General features: G+C 45.3%; 1 protein-coding gene across 1 annotated transcript in view; it reads right to left on the bottom strand.

The window, feature by feature from the left end:
* The window catches only part of ZMYM2 (zinc finger MYM-type containing 2), a 581,711-nt gene that overhangs the window by 412,281 nt on the left and 146,116 nt on the right, over positions 1-23,314 (bottom strand). The window contains exon 9 of the mRNA XM_029602506.1: positions 20,454-20,569. Within this exon, the coding sequence (XP_029458366.1) occupies positions 20,454-20,569 (116 nt within the window). The remainder of the gene's footprint in view (positions 1-20,453; positions 20,570-23,314) is intronic.

The raw sequence follows: 23,314 nt of genomic DNA, 5'->3' as shown, positions 1-23,314 counted from the left end.
GTGGAATAGTGATGTATTTGATGTTAATTTTAAAACATTGTGTATAACATGATGTTTAGATGAATGAATGAGTGTGTGAGTATTTGGAAATATAGGGTATGTTTTATGTATTTTAAATAAGGAATAAAATTTGAAATATTTGAAATGTAAATACGGGTATATTATTTGTGAATTTATCAGTTAAAATACCTGTGTATTGAACCCAGTACAGGAAAATATATTTTATGTCCTCTCAATGGCCAAACCGTAAGAGAGAATCGAGTTGGGTCTTCGTGGAGGATCGGGCCTTGTTGGAGCAGATCCCTGTGTGGAGGTAGAGGGAGAGGGCTCCCTGTCAGTAGTCTTCTCATGTTTGCGTACCACGGCCTTCTTGGCCAGTCTGGGGCCACTAGAAGTACTGGTCCCCTGTGGTGTTCTATCCTGTGGATGATCCGGCCCAGTAGCGGCCATGGAGGGAAGGCATATAGCAGGATTTCCTGTGGCCAGGCCTGGACGAGGGCATCGATCCCTTGAGATTGTGGTTCCCATCTGCGACTGAAGAAGTTGGGAACTTGGGTGTTGGACTGGGTTGCCAGGAGGTCCATGGCTGGTGTTCCCTAGCGGTTTAATATCAACTGGAAGGCTGTGGCAGACAGCCTCCATTCCGCTGGGTCTAGACTTTCTCTGCTGAGGTAATCTGCAGTGAAGTTTTTTCCCGTGATGTGGGCGGCTGAGATCTCTTCTAGGTTTGATTCCGCCCACGCCATTAGGGGATCTATTTCCAGGGTTATCTGTTGGCTTCTGGTTCCTCCCTGGCGGTTGATGTAGGCAACTGTTGTGGCATTGTCCGACATGACTGACAGATTCGCCCCAGAGTCTGTGACTGAAACGCTGGCAGGCTAGCCTGACTGACGTGCTTCCAGTCAGTTGATGTTCCATCCCGACTCTTCCGTGTCCCATTGCCCCTGGGCGGTCAGTTCCTGGCAGTGGGCTCCCCACCCTCGTAGGCTCGCATCCATGGTGAACAGGATCCAGGTCGGCAGGGATAGCCTTACTCCCTTGCTCAGATGGTCTTCTTGTAGCCACCATTGTAGCTGGGTTCGAATTTCCTCCAGAAGCTGGAGGCGAACGTAGTAGTTCTGGGACATCGGATTCCAACATGACAGTAGGGAACGCTGTGGGGGGTCGTATGTGAGCTCTTGCCCATGGAACCACTTCCAGTGTGGATGTCATGAGACCGAGGACTTGGAGATAGTCCCACACCTTGGCGCGAAGACTACTTAACAGGTTTCACAATTGGTTCATCAGTTTTGTTCTCCTTGTAGGAGTCAGAATGACCTTGTCTTGTCTGGTGTCGAACTGGACTCCCAGGTATTCCAGAGATTGGGAGGGCTGCAGACAGCTCTTGTGTTGACCACCCACCCAATCTTCTCCAGTAGAGTTTTGACTCTGGTGGTCGCCTGATGACTTTCCTCTGGGGATTTTGCCCTGATCAGCCAATCGTCCAGATATGGGTGTATGAGGATTCCTTCTTTCCTCAGTGTCGCCACCACTGCAACCATGATTTTGGTGAACGTTTGGTGTGCTGTGGCTAGCCTGAAGGGTAGTGCCTGGAACTGGTAGTGGTGGTCCAGGATAGAGAAGCGTAAAAAAATGCTGATGCTTGTGATGGACTGGGATGTGCAGGTAGGCTTCTGACAGATCCAGGGATGTGAGAAATTCTCCCGGCTGTATCGCCCTTATGACCGAGCGTAGGGTTTCCTTGCGGAAGCGGAGTACCCTCAGGTAGCAGTTTACGGACTTTAGGTCCAGGATAGGCTGGAACGAAGCCTCTTTCTTGGGAATGATAAAATAGATGGAATAGTGCCCAGTATTTTGTTGATGTGTGGGCACTGGCGTTACGGCCTTTAAGTCTATCAATTTGGTCAGTGTGGTTTCCACTGCTGTCCTCTTGGAAAGGCCGTGGCAGGGAGATTTCACAAATTTGTCCGGAGGAATGTTGTGGAAGTCCAGATAATATCCCTCTCGAATGATGATAGGACCCACTTGTCCGAAGTTCTCAACCCATCTTTGGTAGAATAAAGCAAGTCTGCATCCTATAGCTCAGGGGTCAGGAACCTTTTTGGCTGAGAGAGCCATAAACGCCACATATTTTAAAATGTAATTCCATGAGAGCCATACAATATGTTTAAAACTAAATACAAGTAAATGTGTGCATTTTATGTAAGATCACACTTTTAAAGTACAATAAGTCTCTGAAAATATTACACCAGGCCTTAAGACACCAATACATCTCCTATTAGGAAAACGGACCAAGCCAGGCTGCTATAGAGTCCTACACAGAAACTACACGCCAGCAGAAAACCTCACCTGAATCACGTGCTGTCCCTCACCTAACATAGAATAAAGAGACCAAAAGGCATAACAAGAAGCATGCAGAAAAAACTGAATTGGAAACTGCAACAAGCCAGAGTCTCTGTATGCAGTGTAACAAAGGAAAAAAGAAACATCACCCATCCTTATAAAACAAATCAAGAAATATAAAATCATCAGCAGTAAAACTGTACTAACAAAAAGAACATATTTCGAAACAGCTGATGAGTGGAATATCCAATAATTAAAAACTCATAAAACATTTCCAGATACCAACAAAATATTTCAAAATAACAGACACAAAGACCCAGTAATGAAAAATGATACAAAATTTTTTTTGCTCTGCATACCTGGGAACGTTTGATATCCAGGTGTCCTGAGATTGTTCTGAATTAGCAGGAGGAGGGGAGGTTTGCTTGGAACTTTCTCCTCTCTCAGTCACATACCAGCGCTCTCTCTCACACTGGCTCTCAATGACACACCTATACCCACATGCTCTCAGTACTCACATATACACATGTTTTTTCTCTCTCACTTATATAGGCTCTTAATTACACATTTATACACATGCTGTCTATCTTTTCACGCTTACACACACACACAGGCTTTCAATCACATAAATACATGCTGTCTTTCTCTCACACACAGACTCTCATTCACATGCTTACAAACATGTCCTCTCTTTCTCTCATTTACACACAGGCTCTCAATCACATACTCACATGCTCCCTCACCTAAATCAGCTCTCAATCACACACAGACACACATGCTCTCTCTCTTACTTATACACACAGGCTCTTAATCATACATACACATGATCTCTCTCACACACAAAGGATCTCAATCACACACACATACTCTTTCACACAAACAGGTTTTCAATCACTAACTTACACATACAGGTTCCCAATGGTAAACTTACATTCATGCTCTCTCTCTCTCACAGACATACTCTTTCACATGTACAGGCTCTCAATCATTCACATACATGCAATCTCTCACTCACTCACACACACACAGGCCCCCCTGCAGCCCGGAAGAGGAAGTGAAGAGTATCGGGTGCCTGCGCGGCAAGAAGAGGCCACGCTAGTGCGCTCGGCATCGGCCCGAAGAAAAGACGACTGCAGCGCGGCTCGGAGGAAAATGAAGAGCTTCAACCGCGGCCGATGGGACTCCGCCTCCGCGAGGGCTGCAAATGAAGAGGTTAGCGTTGGGAGGCGGCTGCTGCTGCCGCGAGTTCCCGGGGTGGGGGTGCGGGAGAGAGAGAGTGAATGAGCGAGCAAACACACATGCTTGCTCGCTCATTCACTCTCTCTCTCCCCCACCCCGGGAACTCGCGGCAGCAGCAGCCTTCGCCCAACGCTAACCTCTTCATTTGCAGCCCTCGCGGAGGCGGAGTCCCATCGGCCGCGGTTGAAGCTCTTCATTTTCCTCCGAGCCGCGCTGCAGTCTTCTTTTCTTCGGGCCGATGCTGAGCGCACTAGCGTGGCCTCTTCTTGCCGCGCACGCACCCGATACTCTTCACTTCCTCTTCCGGGCCGCTGGGGGGGGCGGGAAGAAGAGAGCACGCCGGTGCCGCTGACTCCAGCTGTCCTGCCGCGTTCCGCCCGGGCTGACAGCATTTTAAGCCCGGGCGGAGGAGGACCGGGGAGCAGCTGGGTCCGCGGGAAAGTGTGGCGACACTTGTCTGCGAGCCAGATGCAGCCCTCAAAAGAGCCATATCTGGCTCACGAGCCATGGGTTCCCGACCCCTGCTATAGCTTCTTCCTGTGGATGAGTCGGCTGATCTTCACTGCGGGGTGTGGCTGGGGCCTGGACCGGCACTAGCTCCCCTTCTGCTGTGTGTTCCGAAAGGACAGGCCCCTGGCTGTGGGGCGAAATGCTTGATATGTACTTTTGTATGGTTTGAAGCACTGTGATCCCCTGCCCTTAGATATTCGGGGGGGGGGGGGGGGGGCGCTGGCTTCTCTTGTTCTTGTCCTCCAGTAACCGCAGTACTGGGGATTTGCCCCATTTGTCAGCTAACTTCTCCAGTTCGCTTCCGAACAGGAGAGTTCCCTTAAAAGGCATTCTCGTGAATCTAGTCTTGGAAGTCACGTCAGCTGACCAGTTTCGGAGCCAGAGTTGCCTTCTGGCTGCCACAACGGACGAAACGCCTCTGGCTGCGGTGCGCACCAGGTCGGAGGTCGCATACGTGAGGAGTGATACTGCTTCTAGTGCTTCGACGGGTGTGGTGGCATTCCTGGTCTTTGATAAGCAGGCGCGTGTCACTATGGCACAGCAGGCCGTGATCTGTAGTGACATAGCAGATACATCGAATTACTGTTTGAGGATGGATTCCAGACCTCTGTCCTGGGCATCCTTGAGTGCCGCTCCTCCCTCAACTGGGATGTTAGTGTGCTTTGACACCACGCAGCCTATGGCATCCACTTTGGGGAATGCCAGGAGATCTTTGGCAGCGGGGTCCAGGGGGTATAGGGCTGCCAGGGTCCATCCCCCCTTGAATGTGGCCTCCGGAGCCTCCCATTCCAGGTCAATCAGCTGTTAAGAACATAAGAAGAACATAAGAAAATGCCATACTGGGTCAGACCAAGGGTCCATCAAGCCCAGCATCCTGTTTCCAACAGTGGCCAATCCAGGCCATAAGAACCTGGCAAGTACCCAAAAACTAAGTCTATTCCATGTAACCATTGCTAATGGCAGTGGCTATTCTCTAAGTGAACTTAATAGCAGGTAATGGACTTCTCCTCCAAGAATTTATCCAATACTTTTTTTAAACACAGCTATACTAACTGCACTAACCACATCCTCTGGCAACAAATTCCAGAGTTTAATTGTGCGTTGAGTAAAAAAGAACTTTCTCTGATTAGTTTTAAATGTGCCCCCATGCTAACTTCATGGAGTGCCCCCTAGTCTTTCTACTATCTGAAAGAGTAAATAACCGATTCACATCTACCCGTTCTAGACCTCTCATGATTTTAAACACCTCTATCATATCCCCCCCTCAGTCGTCTCTTCTCCAAGCTGAAAAGTCCTAACCTCTTTAGTCTTTCCTCATAGGGGAGTTGTTCCATTCCCCTTATTTTGGTAGCCCTTCTCTGTACCTTCTCCATCGCAATTATATCTTTTTTGAGATGCGGCAACCAGAATTGTACACAGTATTCAAGGTGCGGTCTCACCATGGAGCGATACAGAGGCATTATGACATTTTCCGTTTTATTCACCATTCCTTTTCTAATAATTCCCAACATTGTTTGCTTTTTTGACTGCCGCAGCACACTGTACCGACGATTTCAATGTGTTATCCACCAATAAACCTAGATCTCTTTCTTGGGTTGTAGCACCTAATATGGAACCCAACATTGTGTAATTATAGCATGGGTTATTTTTCCCTATATGCATCACCTTGCACTTATCCACATTAAATTTCATCTGCCATTTGGATGCCCAATTTTCCAGTCTCACAAGGTCTTCCTGCAATTTATCACAATCTGCTTGTGATTTAACTACTCTGAACAATTTTGTGTCATCTGCAAATTTGATTATCTCACTCGTCGTATTTCTTTCCAGATCATTTATAAATATATTGAAAAGTAAGGGTCTCAATACAGATCCCTGAGGCACTCCACTGTCCACTCCCTTCCACTGAGAAAATTACCCATTTAATCATACTCTGTTTCCTGTCTTTTAGCCAGTTTGTAATCCACGAAAGGACATCGCCACCTATCCCATGACTTTTTACTTTTCCTAGAAGCCTCTCATGAGGAACTTTGTCAAACGCCTTCTGAAAATCCAAGTACACTACATCTACCGGTTCACCTTTATCCACATGTTTATTAACTCCTTCAAAAAAGTGAAGCAGATTTGTGAGGCAAGACTTGCCCTGGGTAAAGCCATGCTGACTTTGTTCCATTAAACCATGTCTTTCTATATGTTCTGTGATTTTGATGTTCAGAACACTTTCCACTATTTTTCCTGGCACTGAAGTCAGGCTAACCGGTCTGTAGTTTCCCGGATCGCCCCTGGAGCCCTTTTAACTATTGGGGTTACATTTCCTATCCTCCAGTCTTCAGAAACAGTGGATGATTTTAATGATAAGTTACAAATTTTTACTAATAGGTCTGAAATTTCATTTTTTAATTCCTTCAGAACTCTGGGGTGTATACCATCCGGTCCAGGTGATTTACTACTCTTCAGTTTGTCAATCAGGCCTACCACATCTTCTAGGTTCACCGTGATTTGATTCAGTCCATCTGAATCATTACCCATGAAAACCTTCTCCATTACGAGTACCTCCCCAACATCCTCTTCAGTAAACACCGAAGCAAAGAAATAATTTAATCTTTCCGCGATGGCCTTATCTTCTCTAAGTGCCCCTTTAAACCCCTCGATCATCTAACGGTCCAACTGACTCCCTCACAGGCTTTCTGCTTCGGCTATATTTAAAAAAGTTTTTACTGTGAGTTTTTGCCTCTACAGCCAACTTCTTTTCAAATTCTCTCTTACCCTGTCTTATCAATGTCTTACATTTAACTTGCCAATGTTTATGCTTTATCCTATTTTCTTCTGTTGGATCCTTCTTCCAATTTTTGAATGAAGATCTTTTGGCTAAAATAGTTTCTTTCACCTCCCCTTTTAACCATGCCGGTAATCGTTTTGCCTTCTTTCCACCTTTCTTAATGTGTGGAATACATCTGGACTGTGCTTCTAGAATGGTATTTTTTAACAATGACCACGGCTCTTGGACATTTTTTACTTTTGTAGCTGCTCCTTTCAGTTTTGTTTTTTTTTTACAATTTTTCTCATTTTATCAAAGTTTCCCTTTTGAAAGTTTAGCACGAGAGCCTTGGATTTGCACACTGTTCCTTTTCCAGTCATTAAATCAAATTTGATATTATGATCACTATTGCCAAGCGGCCCCACCACTGTTACCTCTCTCACTAAGTCCTGTGCTCCACTGAGAATTAGATCTAAAATTGCTCCCTCTCTCGTCGGTTCCTGAACCAATTGCTCCATAAAGCTATCATTTATTCCATCCAGGAACGTTATCTCTCTAGTGTGACCCGATGATACATTTACCCAGTCTATATTGGGGTAATTGAAGTCTCCCATTATTACTGCACTACCAATTTGGTTAGCTTCCCTAATTTCTCTTAGCATTTCACTGTCCGTCTCACCATCTTGTCCAGATGGACAGTAGTATACCCCTATCACTGTAGTCTTCCCTGACACACAAGGGATTTCTACCCATAAAGATTCAATTTTGTATTTAGTCTCATGCAGGATGTTTATCCTGTTGGACTCTATGCCATCCCGAACATAAAGCGCCACACCTCCTCCCGAGTGCTCCTCTCTGTCATTGCGATATAATTTGTACCCCGGTATAGCACTGTCCCATTGGTTATCCTCTTTCCACCATGTCTCTGAGATGCCAATTAAGTCTATGTCATCATTTACTGCTATACATTCTAATTCTCCCATCTTACTAGACTTCTGGCATTAGCATCCTCATCAACCTCATCAACCTCATCAACCTCATCAACCTCCATTGGCTGCCCATCCATTCACGCATCCTATACAAGACCCTTACCCTCATCCACAAAAGTATTACTAATGAACACTACAACTGGTTAAGCCCACCCTTCCTCCCTCGTACCTCCACAAGACCTACACGCTCCTCCCTTCGTGGAACCTCTTATCCCCCCATCTATAAAATCCACAAGACTCATCTCCACCACCAATAGGGCCCTTTCCCTCGCAGGCCCTTCCCTGTGGAACTCCATGCCACTTGACCTTCGCACCGAAACCTCCACACCCACCTTTAAAAAGAAACTCAAAACCTGGCTCTTCCTCCAAGCATACCCCCAATCACCTTCACCACCTATAAACACCTTAACCCAACCTCCATCTAGTACTAGTACTAACACCCCTACCACAGGACCTACACCCATCCCCTCAAGACAACCACAAACCCCTCACTTATCATCCACACAATAATCTATCTCTTATTAGCACCGTACATATCTTTTTACCCCTTTCACTGTTGCCCTTGCGCATTTTCAAATGTTGCACACAACCTATGTACATACCACTTGTTCATTGTTTCCCTGTACATATTTTCTCCTCACGTTACCGTCATCACCCCCCCCTGCCCCCCCCTTTGTCTCGACCACCCCCTCCCCTCCCTCCCCTATTTATTTAGTTATTGATCTGTTACTATGTTCTAGGTTACACAATGTTCCTTGTAAAGGCTTTGCCTATATATATCCTTGTTTTAAGTTATCTGTAAACCGGCACGATGTGCAAATGGTTGCCGGTATATAAAATTAAATAAAATAAATAAATAAATAAAAATAAAATTTCAAAGTTTGTTTTTTGTTTGTATTTTCATTCTCCTTGCAGCAAAGGGAAATGGCGGGAAGCCTGACGGAGTCCCTCAAGAAGGGGGTTCGTCTTGGGTTCCCCTGTGGCACTTGTGCCTGGGATAGCGAGCTCTTTCAAGCTGTGAGCCACGAGCCTCATGGTTCGGTAAGGTTCCGTTCCTGGGGGAATTTCCCCTTCCTCCAGGGAGTCTTGATCCTCATCTGAGGTGTCCGTGTCTCCAGTGTTGGGGCTTTTGGGCGGGAGAGGCACTTCTCTGGGTTTAGAGGGCCCCGCGATGTTAAGGTCCTCTGGGGTAGGCTGTGGCATCAGAGGTACTGGTTGCATGTGGACAAAGGTATGTAGGCCTTTGAAGAATTCTACCCAGGAGAAAGATGCTGGGTCTAAATTCAGAGGCATTGCGTCCCCGGGGAGCCCCAATTGAAGGAGGCTCCCGCTGAGGATAGAGAGGTCCAGTATACTGTCGGTGGATCCAGATCCCAGTACTGGCTGGGGAGGACCTTGACCTGGTTCACCCAGGGTCTCCTCGCTCTGTAGACACAGAGCAGTGGCCTCTTCGTGCTGCGCAACTCTTATGTGGCATGCTGGGCAGAGGACCTGAGCCTTAAGCTTCTTGTCCAGTGGCGCCATGGCTTGTGTGTGTAGAATTGCAGAAACCCCCAGTTTGTGTGTTCAAGTGTACTCCGAGTGGTTTAGTTATGCGCCCCGCCCGCCCCGAAGTTGTGTGTGTAGGTGGGATGCACGCACCACTGTGCGCACAGATTTAACTTATGCGCCCGGCACCGTTGTGTGTGGCTGTGTGCACGACATTTATGCATGCGCCAATGTGCGCAGAAGTGATTTGTGCACCCAGCTCGCCTCTGTGCACACAGATCGGATCGGCAGACAGGGGCGGCAATCAAGGGAAAATGGTGTTAGCGACCATGCGAGCAATAAGACCACCACCTTGGACGGTCTCCACATGGGAGGACCCTCGTATCCGACTGGGGTCTAGCCCAAACAGGGCTGATTAACCTGGTAGCACTGATGCTGGCTGGCAATCTGTGCTGCTATTCGAGCCTCTGAGACCGGAGACCTTTAGGAAGTTTTCTACCTTACCTTGTCTCGGCGTTTCCCGGTCTCGTTCCAGGCGGTCTCCGGCTGTGGGGGGGGGGGAAGAGGGAAAGGTACCTACACCGCCGCGCTCGAAGTTGCACCCGCTGCCTCTCTGCCACACCTGTTGCCGGGGGGCTAACTCCACGCTGGGAACCGGCTGCGTGACCTAGGCCTACCTCTGAGGGATCGTGGAAATCACCTCAGGAATTCTCAACTGGGGGAGGGACCCGTAGGTATCACCGCAGGAGAGCGGGGCTCGTCTATAGAGGTAAGATTTCTTCTTTGTTTTGGATTTCTTTGGTTAGAATACTCTAACGCTGTGCAAGCGTGTATAGAGTCCCGAACTGCTATGGAGACTGAGAAATACTGAAGAGCAGAGCTTCCTGCAGGGGTATATGTACTAGAGCTAACATCAGACTGAAATCTGACTCCGTCTCCAACTGCTATCAGGAGCACACTATACCCATTGGTCCGGAGTCCACCTGCTACACACTAGGAAATTTAATTTATTCTCTTATTTAGATATGCCTGGCCTTTTTGGTTTAATAGCAATGCATGTAACGATATACAGCCAAGAAACGTTTTTCATTTCTGGCCCTTTCAGGAAGCTGACCTGTCCCTATGAAAATACAACAAACCATATCAGAAATTCTCCACACTGAGAATGTACTCTATCACTATTGAACTGACACTAAATCGCTATATCCACCCATCTGCAACTGCAATCATGCACAATAAATATTTATAGGTGAAGGTGGCTAATTTCATATGGCTCTCATACTACATCTGGTTACTGCGCCATGGCTTTAATCAATGCCACAATTCCACATATATATACACACACATACATACACATACATACATCAGATAAAATTGTCTAAAAATTTTTAAATCTATGAAGCTTTTTAAGATGTGAGAGTTTTAATTTAATAAAGTGATATCGAGTACATTCTCAGTGTGGAAAATTTCTGATACTGTTTTATCACATCATAATGAGTTTGGACAGTTGGAAACATACTTTCAGTAATAATGAAGAACAGTTTATCAATGTTAAAAAAAGGAAATAATTTACAGAGATTGAAACTTTAGATAATGCAACATGGTTTGAATATATGAGACTCAATAGGCTGTTAATCAGAGCAGACTTCCATAGAGTTACATATGTATTGCACTAAGTCATGAGATCATCCCTGGAGGGTTGCAAATTCAAAAAGAACAAGTGTTTATGGAAAACAGAGTTCATTAACACCTAGACTACAATACTCAAATGCGCTGATTAAATGTTGCTTATTGGAGGGCAAGTAAAGAAATGCATAATGGACGTCTCCACAGAATTAGAAATCGTATTAACCTCAGTTCCACAATGGAGCATGGCTACCTTTCATAAAAAATTGAGTGACTAAGACAATATAGCAATTTAGAGCAACAATTAAAAAATACTAAGATAAGTTTAAAAGATCAGTAAGATCTCAGCACAGAGAAAGTTTATTTATGGCAAAGAAACAAACCAAAGGTATGAATAAAAAAGTGCACTTTGATTTTTCTTCTGATGAAAATTCAAGTAGTTATTGAAAGCTGATATAGATCATCCAGTGCAAACAGACTCAGGTGGGTGTTTTTTCCCCATGAAGCACAATCTTATGAAGGATGGAATACAGGGTTTTTTGGTTTGTTTTTTTTTGGTTTGTTTTAGAGGTGCAGGGGAAAGGCTCAAAGAGAGGATACAAAAACCAGAGACCTTATTGGGAAGAACAGTCATAAGTAATATTACAAGAAGTTTCAGCAATAGTTAACCTTTTTAACACACCCTTAACTGCTGCACAGGAAAAAGTACTAAATTGTGGCTTGTTTGTTCCCACTGTTCACCTCTATCATAGCTGGATCTCAATACACTGGTTTAAGGACATTCTCCTTGAACGGAGAAATTACTTTCCTGATAATTTCATTTTCCTTAGTGTACACAGATGGACTCAGGACCAATAGTACTGTGCTCTCCTGATAGCAAATGGGAGACTGAGTCAGATTTCAAAGCTGGCAGCCTACATATACCCGTGCTGCATGCTTAGCTGTTCAGTATTCTCTTCGAAAAGCCAGTGTGGCTATATGTTAATACTTGATTTGACTATTAAACTTGAACTGGATATCTCTCTCTCATATATCTATATCTATAATCTATATAGATATATATATCTATATATATATCTCTATATATCTATATTGAACCAGTTCAAGTTTAATAGTCAAATCAAATATATATATATATATATATATATATACACACAAACAAACTTTGGACTGGAGACCGCCAGTGCACTCAAACAAATGCCGACACCTGGGCAACTGCGGGTGTCTTGAACTAGAGGTAGGCCGTGGCTTACCCGTACTTGCTCAGTCTCGATATTTGATATCTGAGTTTCTCGATTTCTGGAGCAGCCGTGGGCAGGATGCTGAGTTCATCTGTCTACACCTAGGAAAAGGAAATTATCAGGTAAGTAATTTCTCCGTTTCCTAGCGTGTAGCCAGATGGACTCAGGACCTGGATATGGGTGGGAGGCTGCCCGTGGCCCACTTAGTGCTGCCCTTACAAAGGCTGTATCCTCCCTGGCCTGAACATCCAGGCAGTAAAACCTGGAGAAGGTGTGTAGGGAGGACCATGTCGCCGCCCAACAGATCTCAGCTAGAGACAGTCGCTTGGTTTCAGCCCAGGAGACTGCCTGGGCCCTTGTGGAATGTGCCTTGACCTGTTGCGGTAATGGTTTTCCTGCCTCTATGTAGGCAGCATTAATTACTTCTTTGATCCAGCGGGATACAGTGGCCCATGATGCTGCTTCCCCTTCTTTCTTGTCGCTGTGAAGAATTAACAGGTGGTCAGTTTTGCACAAGGATTCAGATCTCTTCAGGTATTGGACTAGGATTCTGCCGACATTCAGGTGGTGGAGGAGGCACGAGTCTTTCGAATCCCTGTACTCATCTGGTGATAAGAACATAAGAAAATACCATACTGGGTCAAGACCAAGGGTCCATCAAGCCCAGCATCCTGTGGCCAATCCAGGCCATAAGAACCTGGTAAGTACCCAAAAACTAAGTCTATTTCATGTTACCATTGCTAATGGCAGTGGCTATTCTCTAAGTGAACTTAATAGCAGGTAATGGATTTCTCCATGATATGGTCTGGTTCATATGGAACTAGAAAACCACTTTTGGAAGGAAGGATGGTACCGTATGTAGCTGTATGGTGCCCGGGGTGAACCTGAGGAACAGTTCCCGACAGGATAATGCTTGAAGTTCAGAGATGCGCTGGGCTCAGCATATTGCTATCAAGAACATGGCCTTTAAGGTCAAGAGACGTAGAAACAGGGCGTTTGTTGGTCTGAAGGATTCCCCTGCTAGGAAGTCTAGTACTAGGTTGAGGTTCCATAGAGGCATTGGCCACTTTAGTGGTGGTCCGGAGTTGTTTGACTCCTTTCAGGAAGTTGGACACATCAGGATGAGTTGATAGTCTGATGCCATCCACTTCGGACCTGAAACGGGCCAGTGCTGCGACTTGGACCTTGAGGGACAACCCCTTCTGCATGCTGTCCTATAGGAATTCTAGGATTGTGGGAATCTTGGCTGTCCTCGGGAGGAAATGGCAGTCTTCACACCAAGCTTCGAATACTCTCCAGAGTAAGACAGATGTGGAGAACTTGCGTGCCCGAAGCAGGGTGTCAATCACAGCTTTTGAGTAGCCGCGCTTCTTTAGGCTAATCCTCTCAAGGGCCATACCGTAAAAGAGAATCGAGCCGGGTCTTCGTGGGAAATCGGTCCCTGCTGAAGAAGGTCCCTATATGGCAGTAGACGTAGAGGATTCCCCGCCAATAGTCTTTGCATGTCCGCGTACCATGGTCTTCTTGGCCAATCCGGGGTAACTAGTAGGACTAGACCCCTGTGGTGTTCTATCTTGTGGATGACCCTGCCCAGTAGTGGCCAGGGTGGGAAGGCATACAGGAGGATTTCCTCTGGCCAGTTCTGGACAAGTGTCGATTCCTTGAGATTGTAGTTCTCTTCTGCGGCTGAAGAATCTGGGTACCCGGGCATGGCGACAAGTTGCTAGTAGGTCCATGGCTGGGAGACCCCTTCGATTTACTATCAGCTGGAAGGCTGTGTCTGCCAGCAACCATTCCCCCTGGTCTAGGCTTTCTCTGCTGAGGTAGTTCGCAGAGATGTCTTTTCCCACGATGTGGGAGGCCAAAAACCCTTGTAGATTTATTTCCACCCACTCCATAAGGGGGTCTATTTCTAAGACACCTGCTGGCTCTTGGTTCCTCCCTGTCTGTTGATGTAGGCAACGGTCGTTGCATTGTCAGACATGACTGACTGACTCGCCTGAGGCTAGTCTGACCATTCGTGCTTCCAGGCGGTTTATGTTCCATCCCCCCTCTTTCTTGTTCCATTGTCCCTGTGCCGTCAGTTCCTGACAGTGGGCTCCCCACCCTCACAGACTCACATCCGTGGTGAGCAAGATCCACTTTGGTGCGGATAGGTTTACGCCTCTGCTTAGGTGTTCTTCCTGTAGCCACCATTAAAGCTGCTCCCGAACCTCTGTCAGTAGCTGGAGGTGAATTGAGTAGTTTTGGGACACTGGATTCCATCTTGATAGTAGGAAATGTTGTAGTAGCCACAAATGGGCCCTTGTCCATGGAACAACTTCCATGGGCAAGATGTCATGAGGCCGAGGACTTGAAGGTAGTCTCATACCTTGGGGCGTAGAGGTCAACAGCTTTTGTAATTGATCCATTAGCTTCCTTCTTCGTGGAGGGGGAAGGCAGACCTTGTTCTGTCTGGTATCGAACTGGACTCTCAGGTATTCTAGTGACTGGGAGGGCTGTAGACAACTCTTGGTTGTGTTCACGACTCACCTGAGTTCTTGTAGTAGATTCTTGACTCTGGTGGTTGCATGGCGATGCTCTTTTGGCGACTTTGCCCTGATCAGCCAATCGTCCAAGTAAGGATGTACCAGGACTCCTTTCATCAGTGCTTCGCCACTACCACCATGATTTTGGTCAATGTTCTGGGGGCGGTAGCTAGTCCAAAGGGTAGCGCTCAGAATTAATAATGATGGACCAGTATTGCAAAGCTCAGGAAGCGCTGGTGGTTCTGATGGACCGGGATGTGAAGGTAGGCTTCGGATAGGTCCAGGGAGGTTAAGAATTCTCCCGGTTGTACCGCCATAACAGAGCGTAGGGTTTCCATGCGGAAGTGTGGAACCTTCAAGTAACTGTTGACGGTCTTGAGATCCAGGATAGGCCGGAATGTTCATTCTTTCTTGGGAACGATAAAATAGATGGAATAGTGGCCAGTATTTTGTTGAAGCGTGGGCACTGAGGCTATTGCCTTCAGGCTGAGTAGTGCTGCTAGCATGGTTTCCACTGCCAGTCTCTTGGAGTGGCACGACGATTTCATAAATTTGTCTGGGAGAATGCTTTGGAATTCCAGCGAGTACCCTTCTCGAATAATAGTTAGAACCCACTTGTCCGAAATTCTCGACCCATCTTTGGTAGAAGAGAGTAAGTCTGCCCCCTATGTCTTCTTCCTTTGGATGGGTCTGCGTCTTCTCATTGTGGGGTACGGCCGGGGCATGCCCCTGAGCTTGCTTCTCTCTTAATATGCCTGTTCCAAAAGGACCGAGACATTCCTGAAGGACGAGGTGCTTGGGACTGTGTATTCTTGTAAGGCTTAAAGCACTGCAATCCTCTACCCTTGGTTCTTCTGGGGGAAGAGCGCTGATATGTTCTTTTGGTTCCTGTCCTCAGGTAATCGAGGTACTGGAGATTCACCCCATTTGTTGATTAATTTCTCCAGTTCGCTCCCGAACAAGAAGGATCCTTTAAAACACATTTTTGTAAGGTCTGCTTTGGAAGTCGCAGCCGCCGACCAATTCCGGAGCCATAATTGTCTTCTTGCCACCACTGCTGCGGCAACACCCCTGGATGAGGTGCACATGAGGTCTGTGGTAGCATCGGTGAGGAAGGAGACCGCAGATGCCATCGCTTCTCCGGGCGTGGTTGCATCTCTGGCGAGAATCAAACAGTAACATGCCACTAATGCGCAGCAGGAAGCAATTTGTAGCATCACTGCTGAAACACTGCTTAAGGATGGCTTCCAGCCTTCTATCCTGGGCGTCCTTCAGTGCGCTCCCCCCTCCCACTGGGATCGTAGTGCATTTTGAAACTGCACAGATCATATAATCCACTTTGGGGAAACATAGAAGTTCCTTAGCCGTGGGTTCCAGCGGGTATAGGGCTTCTAGTGCCCACCCCCTTTGAAAGTGGCCTCTGGAGCATTCCATTCCAGGTCAATCAGTTCCTTGATGGGCTCCAACATAGGAAAATAGCATAAGGCAGTACGGAGGTACACCAATATGGGATTCTTCTTTAGTTCCGATGTAGGTTCCGTGCCCGGAAGACCCAGTATCTTCATAGTCTGGGACATAAGGGCTGGTAATTCGTCCTTGTTGAAGAATTGGAGCATGGTCCGGTGTGGCTCCATCTCTGGGGGAATTTCTCCTTCTTCCAGGGAATCAGTTTACTCTTCTGAGGTATCTGGATCCCCAGAGAGGCTCTTGGTTAGGAGAGGCATGTCTCAAGGAACTCGGGAGGGGCCAGAAGTGCTTGAGCTTCCGGCAGGGTTTGAATCAGGTGGGCAGCAGGGGCTGGTTGTACCTGGACAAAGGTTTGCAGCCCTTTGAAAAATTCCACGCAGGAGAAGGTTCCTGGATCTATGTTGATCCCAGGGGGGATTGTATTGGTTGCCCCGGAGGAATTTTCCTGTGGGGGCGCAGAGTTGGAAATACTTAGGTCCGGGATGCCATCATCAGTGGTTCCGGATCCCTCTCCTGGCTGTAGAGGATCTTGATTTGGTTCTCCCTGGTTCTGTTTGCACTGTTGGCACAGGAGGGATTCCAATCCAGGCTGCGCAGCTCTTAAGTGGCAGGCTGGGCAAAGCAAGGGTCCCTTGGCTTTCTTGGATAAGAACATAAGAAAATGCCATACTGGGTCAGACCAAGGGTCCATCAAGCCCAGCATCCTGTTTCCAACAGTGGCCAATCCAGGCCATGAGAACCTGGCAAGTGTTACCATTGCTAATGGCAGTGGCTATTCTCTAAGTGAACTTAATAGCAGGTAATGGACTTCTCCTCCAAGAACTTATCCAATCCTTTTTTAAACACAGCTATACTAACTGCACTAACCACATCCTCTGGCAACAAATTCCAGAGTTTAATTGTGCGTTGAGTAAAAAAGAACTTTCTCAGATTAGTTTTAAATGTGCCCCATGCTAACTTCATGGAATGCCCCCTAGTCTTTCTACTATCCGAAAGAGTAAATAACCGATTCACATCTACCCGTTCTAGACCTCTCATGATTTTAAACACCTCTATCATATCCCCCCCTCAGTCGTCTCTTCTCCAAGCTGAAAAGTCCTAACCTTTTTAGCCTTTCCTCATAGGGTGCTGTTCCATTCCCCTTATTTTGGTAGCCCTTCTCTGTACCTTCTCCATCGCAATTATATCTTTTTTGAGATGCGGCGACCAGAACTGTACACAGTATTCAAGGTGCGGTCTCACCATGGAGCGATACAGAGGCATTATGACATTTTCTGCTTTATTTACCATTCCCTTTCTAATAATTCCCAACATTCTGTTTGCTTTTTTGACTGCCACAGCACACTGAACCGACGATTTCAATGTGTTATCCACTATGACACCTAGATCTTTCTTGGGTTGTAGCACCTAATATGGAACCCAACATTGTGTAATTATAGCATGGGTTATTTTTTCCTATATGCATCACCTTGCACTTATCCACATTAAATTTCATCTGCCATTTGGATGCCCAATTTTCCAGTCTCAAGGATGGCGGTGAAATTATTTGTACACGCTTAGGAACTCGCCCGAGCGTGGAGTTATGCGCGCAGATACGCTTAGTTGTGAGCGGATGTGCAGAAGTTATGCCCATGAAGTGCGCACAAGTTGTGCGTGCGGCAGTTATGCGCCTCGCTCTGCGCACAACCTAGATGTGCGTACCGCTGTGCGCTCAAATCGTAGTTAAGCGCTTAAGTTAGGCGCTTCGGGCCTCCAGCCTGCCCCGCACATACCGGTCGGAAGGGGAAAATGGCACCAGCTACCCCGAAGGCAAGATGGCAACCCCCCCCCTCCCCCCGGAGGGGCTCCACATGTGTGGACCCTCACACCGAATCGGGGCCTGCCCCAACGGAAGGCTGCTCAACCCAATTTAAACCTCGGAGGAAGGACGGTACAGCTGTTCGAGCCTTGGAGACTGGAGACATAGAAGTAAAGGTTTCTACCTTACCTGGTCTTGGCGCTTACCGGTCGCGTGCCGTGTGGTCTCCAGCTGCGGGGGGAGAGGGAATACCTTCACCGCCACGCTCAAATCTGCACCCGCTGCCTTTCAGCCACCCTGGGGATAAGTCCACGCCAGGAATCTGCCGGTGGACTAAGGCTCACCCTCTGAGAGATATCGAAAATCACCTCAGGAAAGTCTTGACTGGGGTAGGGACAGTTAGGTTTCACCGCAGGAGAAGCGGGGCTCTCTTCTTAAAGGTAAATTTTCTTCCTTCTTTCTTGTAATGTTACACTATTCTCATCTGGGATAGTGTCCTCATATGCTATGGACACGGAGAAATACTGAAGAGCTAAGCATGCTGCACGGGTATATGTAGGCTGCCATCAGCTTTGAAATCTGACTCAGTCTCCCATCTGCTATCAGGAGAGCACAATACCATTGGTCCTGAGTCCATCTGGCTACACGCTAGGAAAGTTGTAATTTTCTAACAGTTACGCTGGAGATGATATATCAATATTAAAACATCTTTCGAACTGGAGTCCACCGGCTCCAGTAGACCCGCATATACAGACCTAATATTAGAGATCAGATTGTCTATTCATATTTTAATGGAATTAATGCAAGGATACATTTTGTGGGCATCAAGCATGTTCACGATGCAATTTCTGTGCAAGTACTGTGGAGGGCATAATACGGGAGGACTCTGTCGGGATATAGAGTAAAAAGAAGGTCTTCGACTAACTGCCATTCTGATTATGTGATTTATGCGCTGATCTGTCTATGCCCCAAGTTGTATGTTGGCAGGACAGTAAGATCTGTGAGATTATGATCATTAACACATCATTTCCTGGTGAACACCAATACAATGAGTGCACCAATTGTCCAGCACTACATTGACCTTCGGGACTTGTTTGCGCAAATTAAATGGAAAATATTGGAGCAAGTGAAAGTCACCGAGAGGTGGTTACAGCAGCTTGTTTGAATTTCCAAGAACAATTTTGGATTTTTACATTGAATACATGTATGCTGTTGGGTTTAAATGAAGAGCTTGATTGGGTGTCTTTATTGTGACAGATCTGTCACTTTAGGGTTGTGTGTATCAGTATTACTGATACACACAACCCTATAGAAAATATTATCCCATTGTTTGCTCTTTTCAAATCTATTAGTTGGTCGACCCTGCATGTTTCCATATATAAGATACATCATTTCTGCTATGTGAGCAGACAGCATGAAGAGGAGTGATAGCGCTGTATATGCCCAAAAATTTTATTGCCTTATAGACATCAGTTGTGGGTCAGATATTCTGAGTAAGAAAATGAATAACCACCCCTGAGGAAAATACAACTTTGATCAAAAGTCCTAATGCTCATCAAAAGAACCAACGTGGCCGCATTTCAAACTGGGCATTTCAGCAAATTTCATCAAGTAATACTGATCTTGAAGGACAGTGATGTTTAAAAAGTCACATGGAGTAAAAAGTTTGACTTCATAAATTTAAAATAATTTCAGAGGCAATTTTATCTGCAATATATTTAAAAAAACAATGGGATGGTGGCATTGATAAAAGCCATGGCGCAGTAAACAGGTGTGGTATGAGACGCATATGAAATTAGCCACCTTCACCTATAAATATTTATTATGCATAGTTAGTTGCAAATTGGTGGATATACAGTGGTTAGAGTGTGTTAATACAGTGAGGCCTATGAAAATGTTGGCAGGGCACTACCCTTGTATACTCATCTGATTTTTAATTAAACTCCATAATATAAAAAATGCATAAGGTTGACTTTTTTTTTCTTTTTTTTTAATCAGTATCTTTTTCCTGAACTCCCCCTTCCCCCCAATAAGACAACTCCCAGGACAAACTAGATTCCTGCTGGCATAGAAAGGAGGTTTCTTCCAAGACTTAACACATCAGAGCTGATCTAATGCAATGCAGTTGTGTATTACTGAATTATGTTGAACTACTAAAGTATGTTCTACATTGCTTAGAAATCAGTTAGGCAATTAAATTTTAAATAAAATAAGTTTTTCTCTCCTACCCAGAAGCCCAAATGTACTGCAAATGCAGCACACAAGTCCCTCTGGACAAAAACTGTAACATGGATTTCCACCTTCAGAACCCCAATTAGCTTTTAACTAAAACTTCTAAAATTTTGCTATTCCATTAGCCCACCCTATGAGTTATAATAATCAGATAAACTATTTAACCTCTTAAACCTTGGAAGTAGATTGCATTAATTCATGTATAAGCACACAAAAACAAATGAAACAGCATACCTGAAATTTAGCTACACAACTGGAACTGCAAAAGTTATATAATTTTCCATCAGGCATAGTGGCTTGAAACTGAGGTAAAGAGTTTCGTTTACAAAAATGACAAATGATTCCCATATCTATAAACAAAAAATATAGTTTACAATTCAAATTGAGACAAACAATAGGCAAAGATCAATGACACAAGATGGTTTTTTACTCTTATCCCTAACAAAAGCTAACTTCTTTAATTCTTCCTTTATAATCCATGGTTGCACTTTAAGCTATAACTATCTGCCACCTCAAACAGAGCTGGCACATCTGTGTTTTTCTAGCCCAGTGGTTACCAAGCCTGCCCTGGCAGACCCACAGCCAATCAGGTTTTTAAGATAGCCACAATGAATATGCACGAGGCAGTTCATACAAATGGAGGAAGTACATGCATCTCTCATATCCACATTCATTGTGGATATCCTTGAAACCTCATTGGCTGAAGGTCCCCCAACACAGGTTAAGGAACTGTCTAGCTCATTCTTACACTAGCTTTGACATTCAGACTAAGGGTTTGATTCCTAAAACTTTTCCCCATGTTGTCTATAGGGAAAAACTTAAAGGCCTGCTTTACTAAGCTTTTCATCTATGAAATATATATAGCCAGCATCAACTACTTTAGTTTTGTTATAATCAATGTGCATCTTTACCTATAAATTAGGTGTTATCTAGATTGTTGGCCTCTCCATTGTTTGTTTACTTTAGATACTTAAGCCTGTGTATATCTTGTTGAAAAAATGTATTGCTTATTTGTCCATATTTATTCCAATCATGCCTTTTATTTAATAAGTTCTACCCTCTCTTGGGCCACCTATGATTTAAAAGAAAATGTAAACAGGGGCACTTTCTTCAAAATAAAATGCATATATTTAAAATATTTTAAACATGATACAGCGCTGTCAAGGTTTTTTTTTGGGGGGGGGGGTTTGATTTTTTTTTTTTTAACAAAAAACTGGGAAGGATAGGTTTTCATTAACCATAATCAGACCCATTCCCCTAAGTTAACCGAGATACCAGTAAGTCATGTTTGGTTCAACATTTTCCTGTACATAACTATGCATGGGAAATCCAGGAATACCCTAACTTTTTCTTTTATAACCTCAAGGAGGTCTTTAAATAAGGGTCAGAACTTAAAAAAAAAAATCAAGGTCCCTCATCAGCTGTTTCTCCTATTTTTATGCATATGAAAAAGTGTAAGCATTTTTCTTGTATGAATGAACTGAATATCCCAGTGTATATCCAAAACAGTGTGGCTAATCTGAAACAGCTACCAAAACACTTCTGACAATTTTGTATAGTGCTGAAGTTTTAAATGAGCTTTTCAGAACAGTAAAGCAGAGTTGCTTACCTATAATAGGTGTTCTCCTAGGACAGCAGGATGTTAGTCCTCACACACGGGTGACATCAGATAGAGCCCAGCATGGAAAACTGACAAGCTTCTGGAACTAAGCATACCCAGTATGCCCTAATCTATGCATCCGCATGGGATTCCCTCTTCAGTCTTGTAACAAAGAATTACGATAAAAATAAACAAACATAGGAGAAACTCTGCGGGATGGCAGGCGGGTATTCTGAGAATTAACATCCTGCTGTTCTAGGAGAACAACTATTAGAGTTAAGCAACTGTGCTTTCTCCTAGGACAAGCAGGATGGTAGTCCTCACATGAGTGAATCCCTAGCTACAGGTTGCTCCCCAAAAGAAAAGGGTACAACCACCAACCAGGTGCCAATGGGCACAGTGCTGTTGGTAACAGACTGAACCCAAACAATGGGCCCGAGGCAGGGAGAGTTGGGCTCTACACCTCAAAGATTCCAAATGAAAGACTGGCCGAACCTATTGTCATGTCAGCCATCCTTATCCAGACATTAGTGAGATGCAAATCTGTGCAAGAACTTCACGTGCAGCCCTGAAGCTCTCCACATGAACTGCTCACAAGTGGGCCACCAACATTGCCAAGGCTGACAGAATGAACCTTCACATGACCCAAGATACAGTCCTGCCTGGGCATAACAGAAAGATGCAATCTGTTAGCCAATAGGAAAGTGTTTGGCAACGGCAACTCCCAACCTACTCCTAGCAAAAGAAATAAAAAGTTGGGTGCACTGTTTGGGCTGTCTGCTCCAGATAGAAGGCTAAACCTCTCTTGCAATCTGAACTGTGCAAGGCTCATTCCACCTTGGTGCAAATGGGGCCTAAGAAAGAATGTTGACAGGACAATTGACTAATTAAGATGGAAACCAGTCACCATCTTAGGCAGGAACTTAGGGGAGTCTTTTGTGTATGCACCCTATCATGATAAAACTTAGTATAAGGTGGATAAGTCACTAAGGCCTGGAGCTCGTTCACCCAGCACTAAAGGGACTGCCATAAAAAACATGTCCTTTCAAGTCAGGTACATCAGGTCATAGGAACAGTAGCTCAACAGGAGTTTTCATCAGCTGAGCTAACACCACACAGATACCAAGACACAGCGGGAGGCCTTAGGGAAGGCTTCAATTGAAGCAGATCCTGCATAGAGTGTACAACTATCAGCTGTACAGAGATGGGCATAACATCTACACTTTGATGGCATACGTCAATTGCACCGAGATGGACTAACAGAGTTTGTTTTCAAGACAGTCTCCAATAGGTGTAGAAGGTATTCAAGCAGTTTTTGCATGGGCAGGAGAATGAATCTAGGGCCTTCTGCTCACACCACACAGAAAACATCCTCCACTTCATTCTGTAAGACTTTCTAGTGGAAGGCTTTCTGGAAACTGGGAGACTTCAAAAAGATTGAGCAGCTGCAGGACTAACCTCTCAACATCCAGACTGTGAGTGTGAGCAACATTGC

The sequence above is a fragment of the Rhinatrema bivittatum genome, chromosome 5, assembly GCF_901001135.1.
Source record: "Rhinatrema bivittatum chromosome 5, aRhiBiv1.1, whole genome shotgun sequence".
Classification (NCBI taxonomy): Eukaryota; Metazoa; Chordata; class Amphibia; order Gymnophiona; family Rhinatrematidae; genus Rhinatrema; species Rhinatrema bivittatum.
The sequence above is the reverse complement of the archived record's forward strand: the minus strand, read 5'-3'. Positions and strand labels throughout refer to the sequence as shown.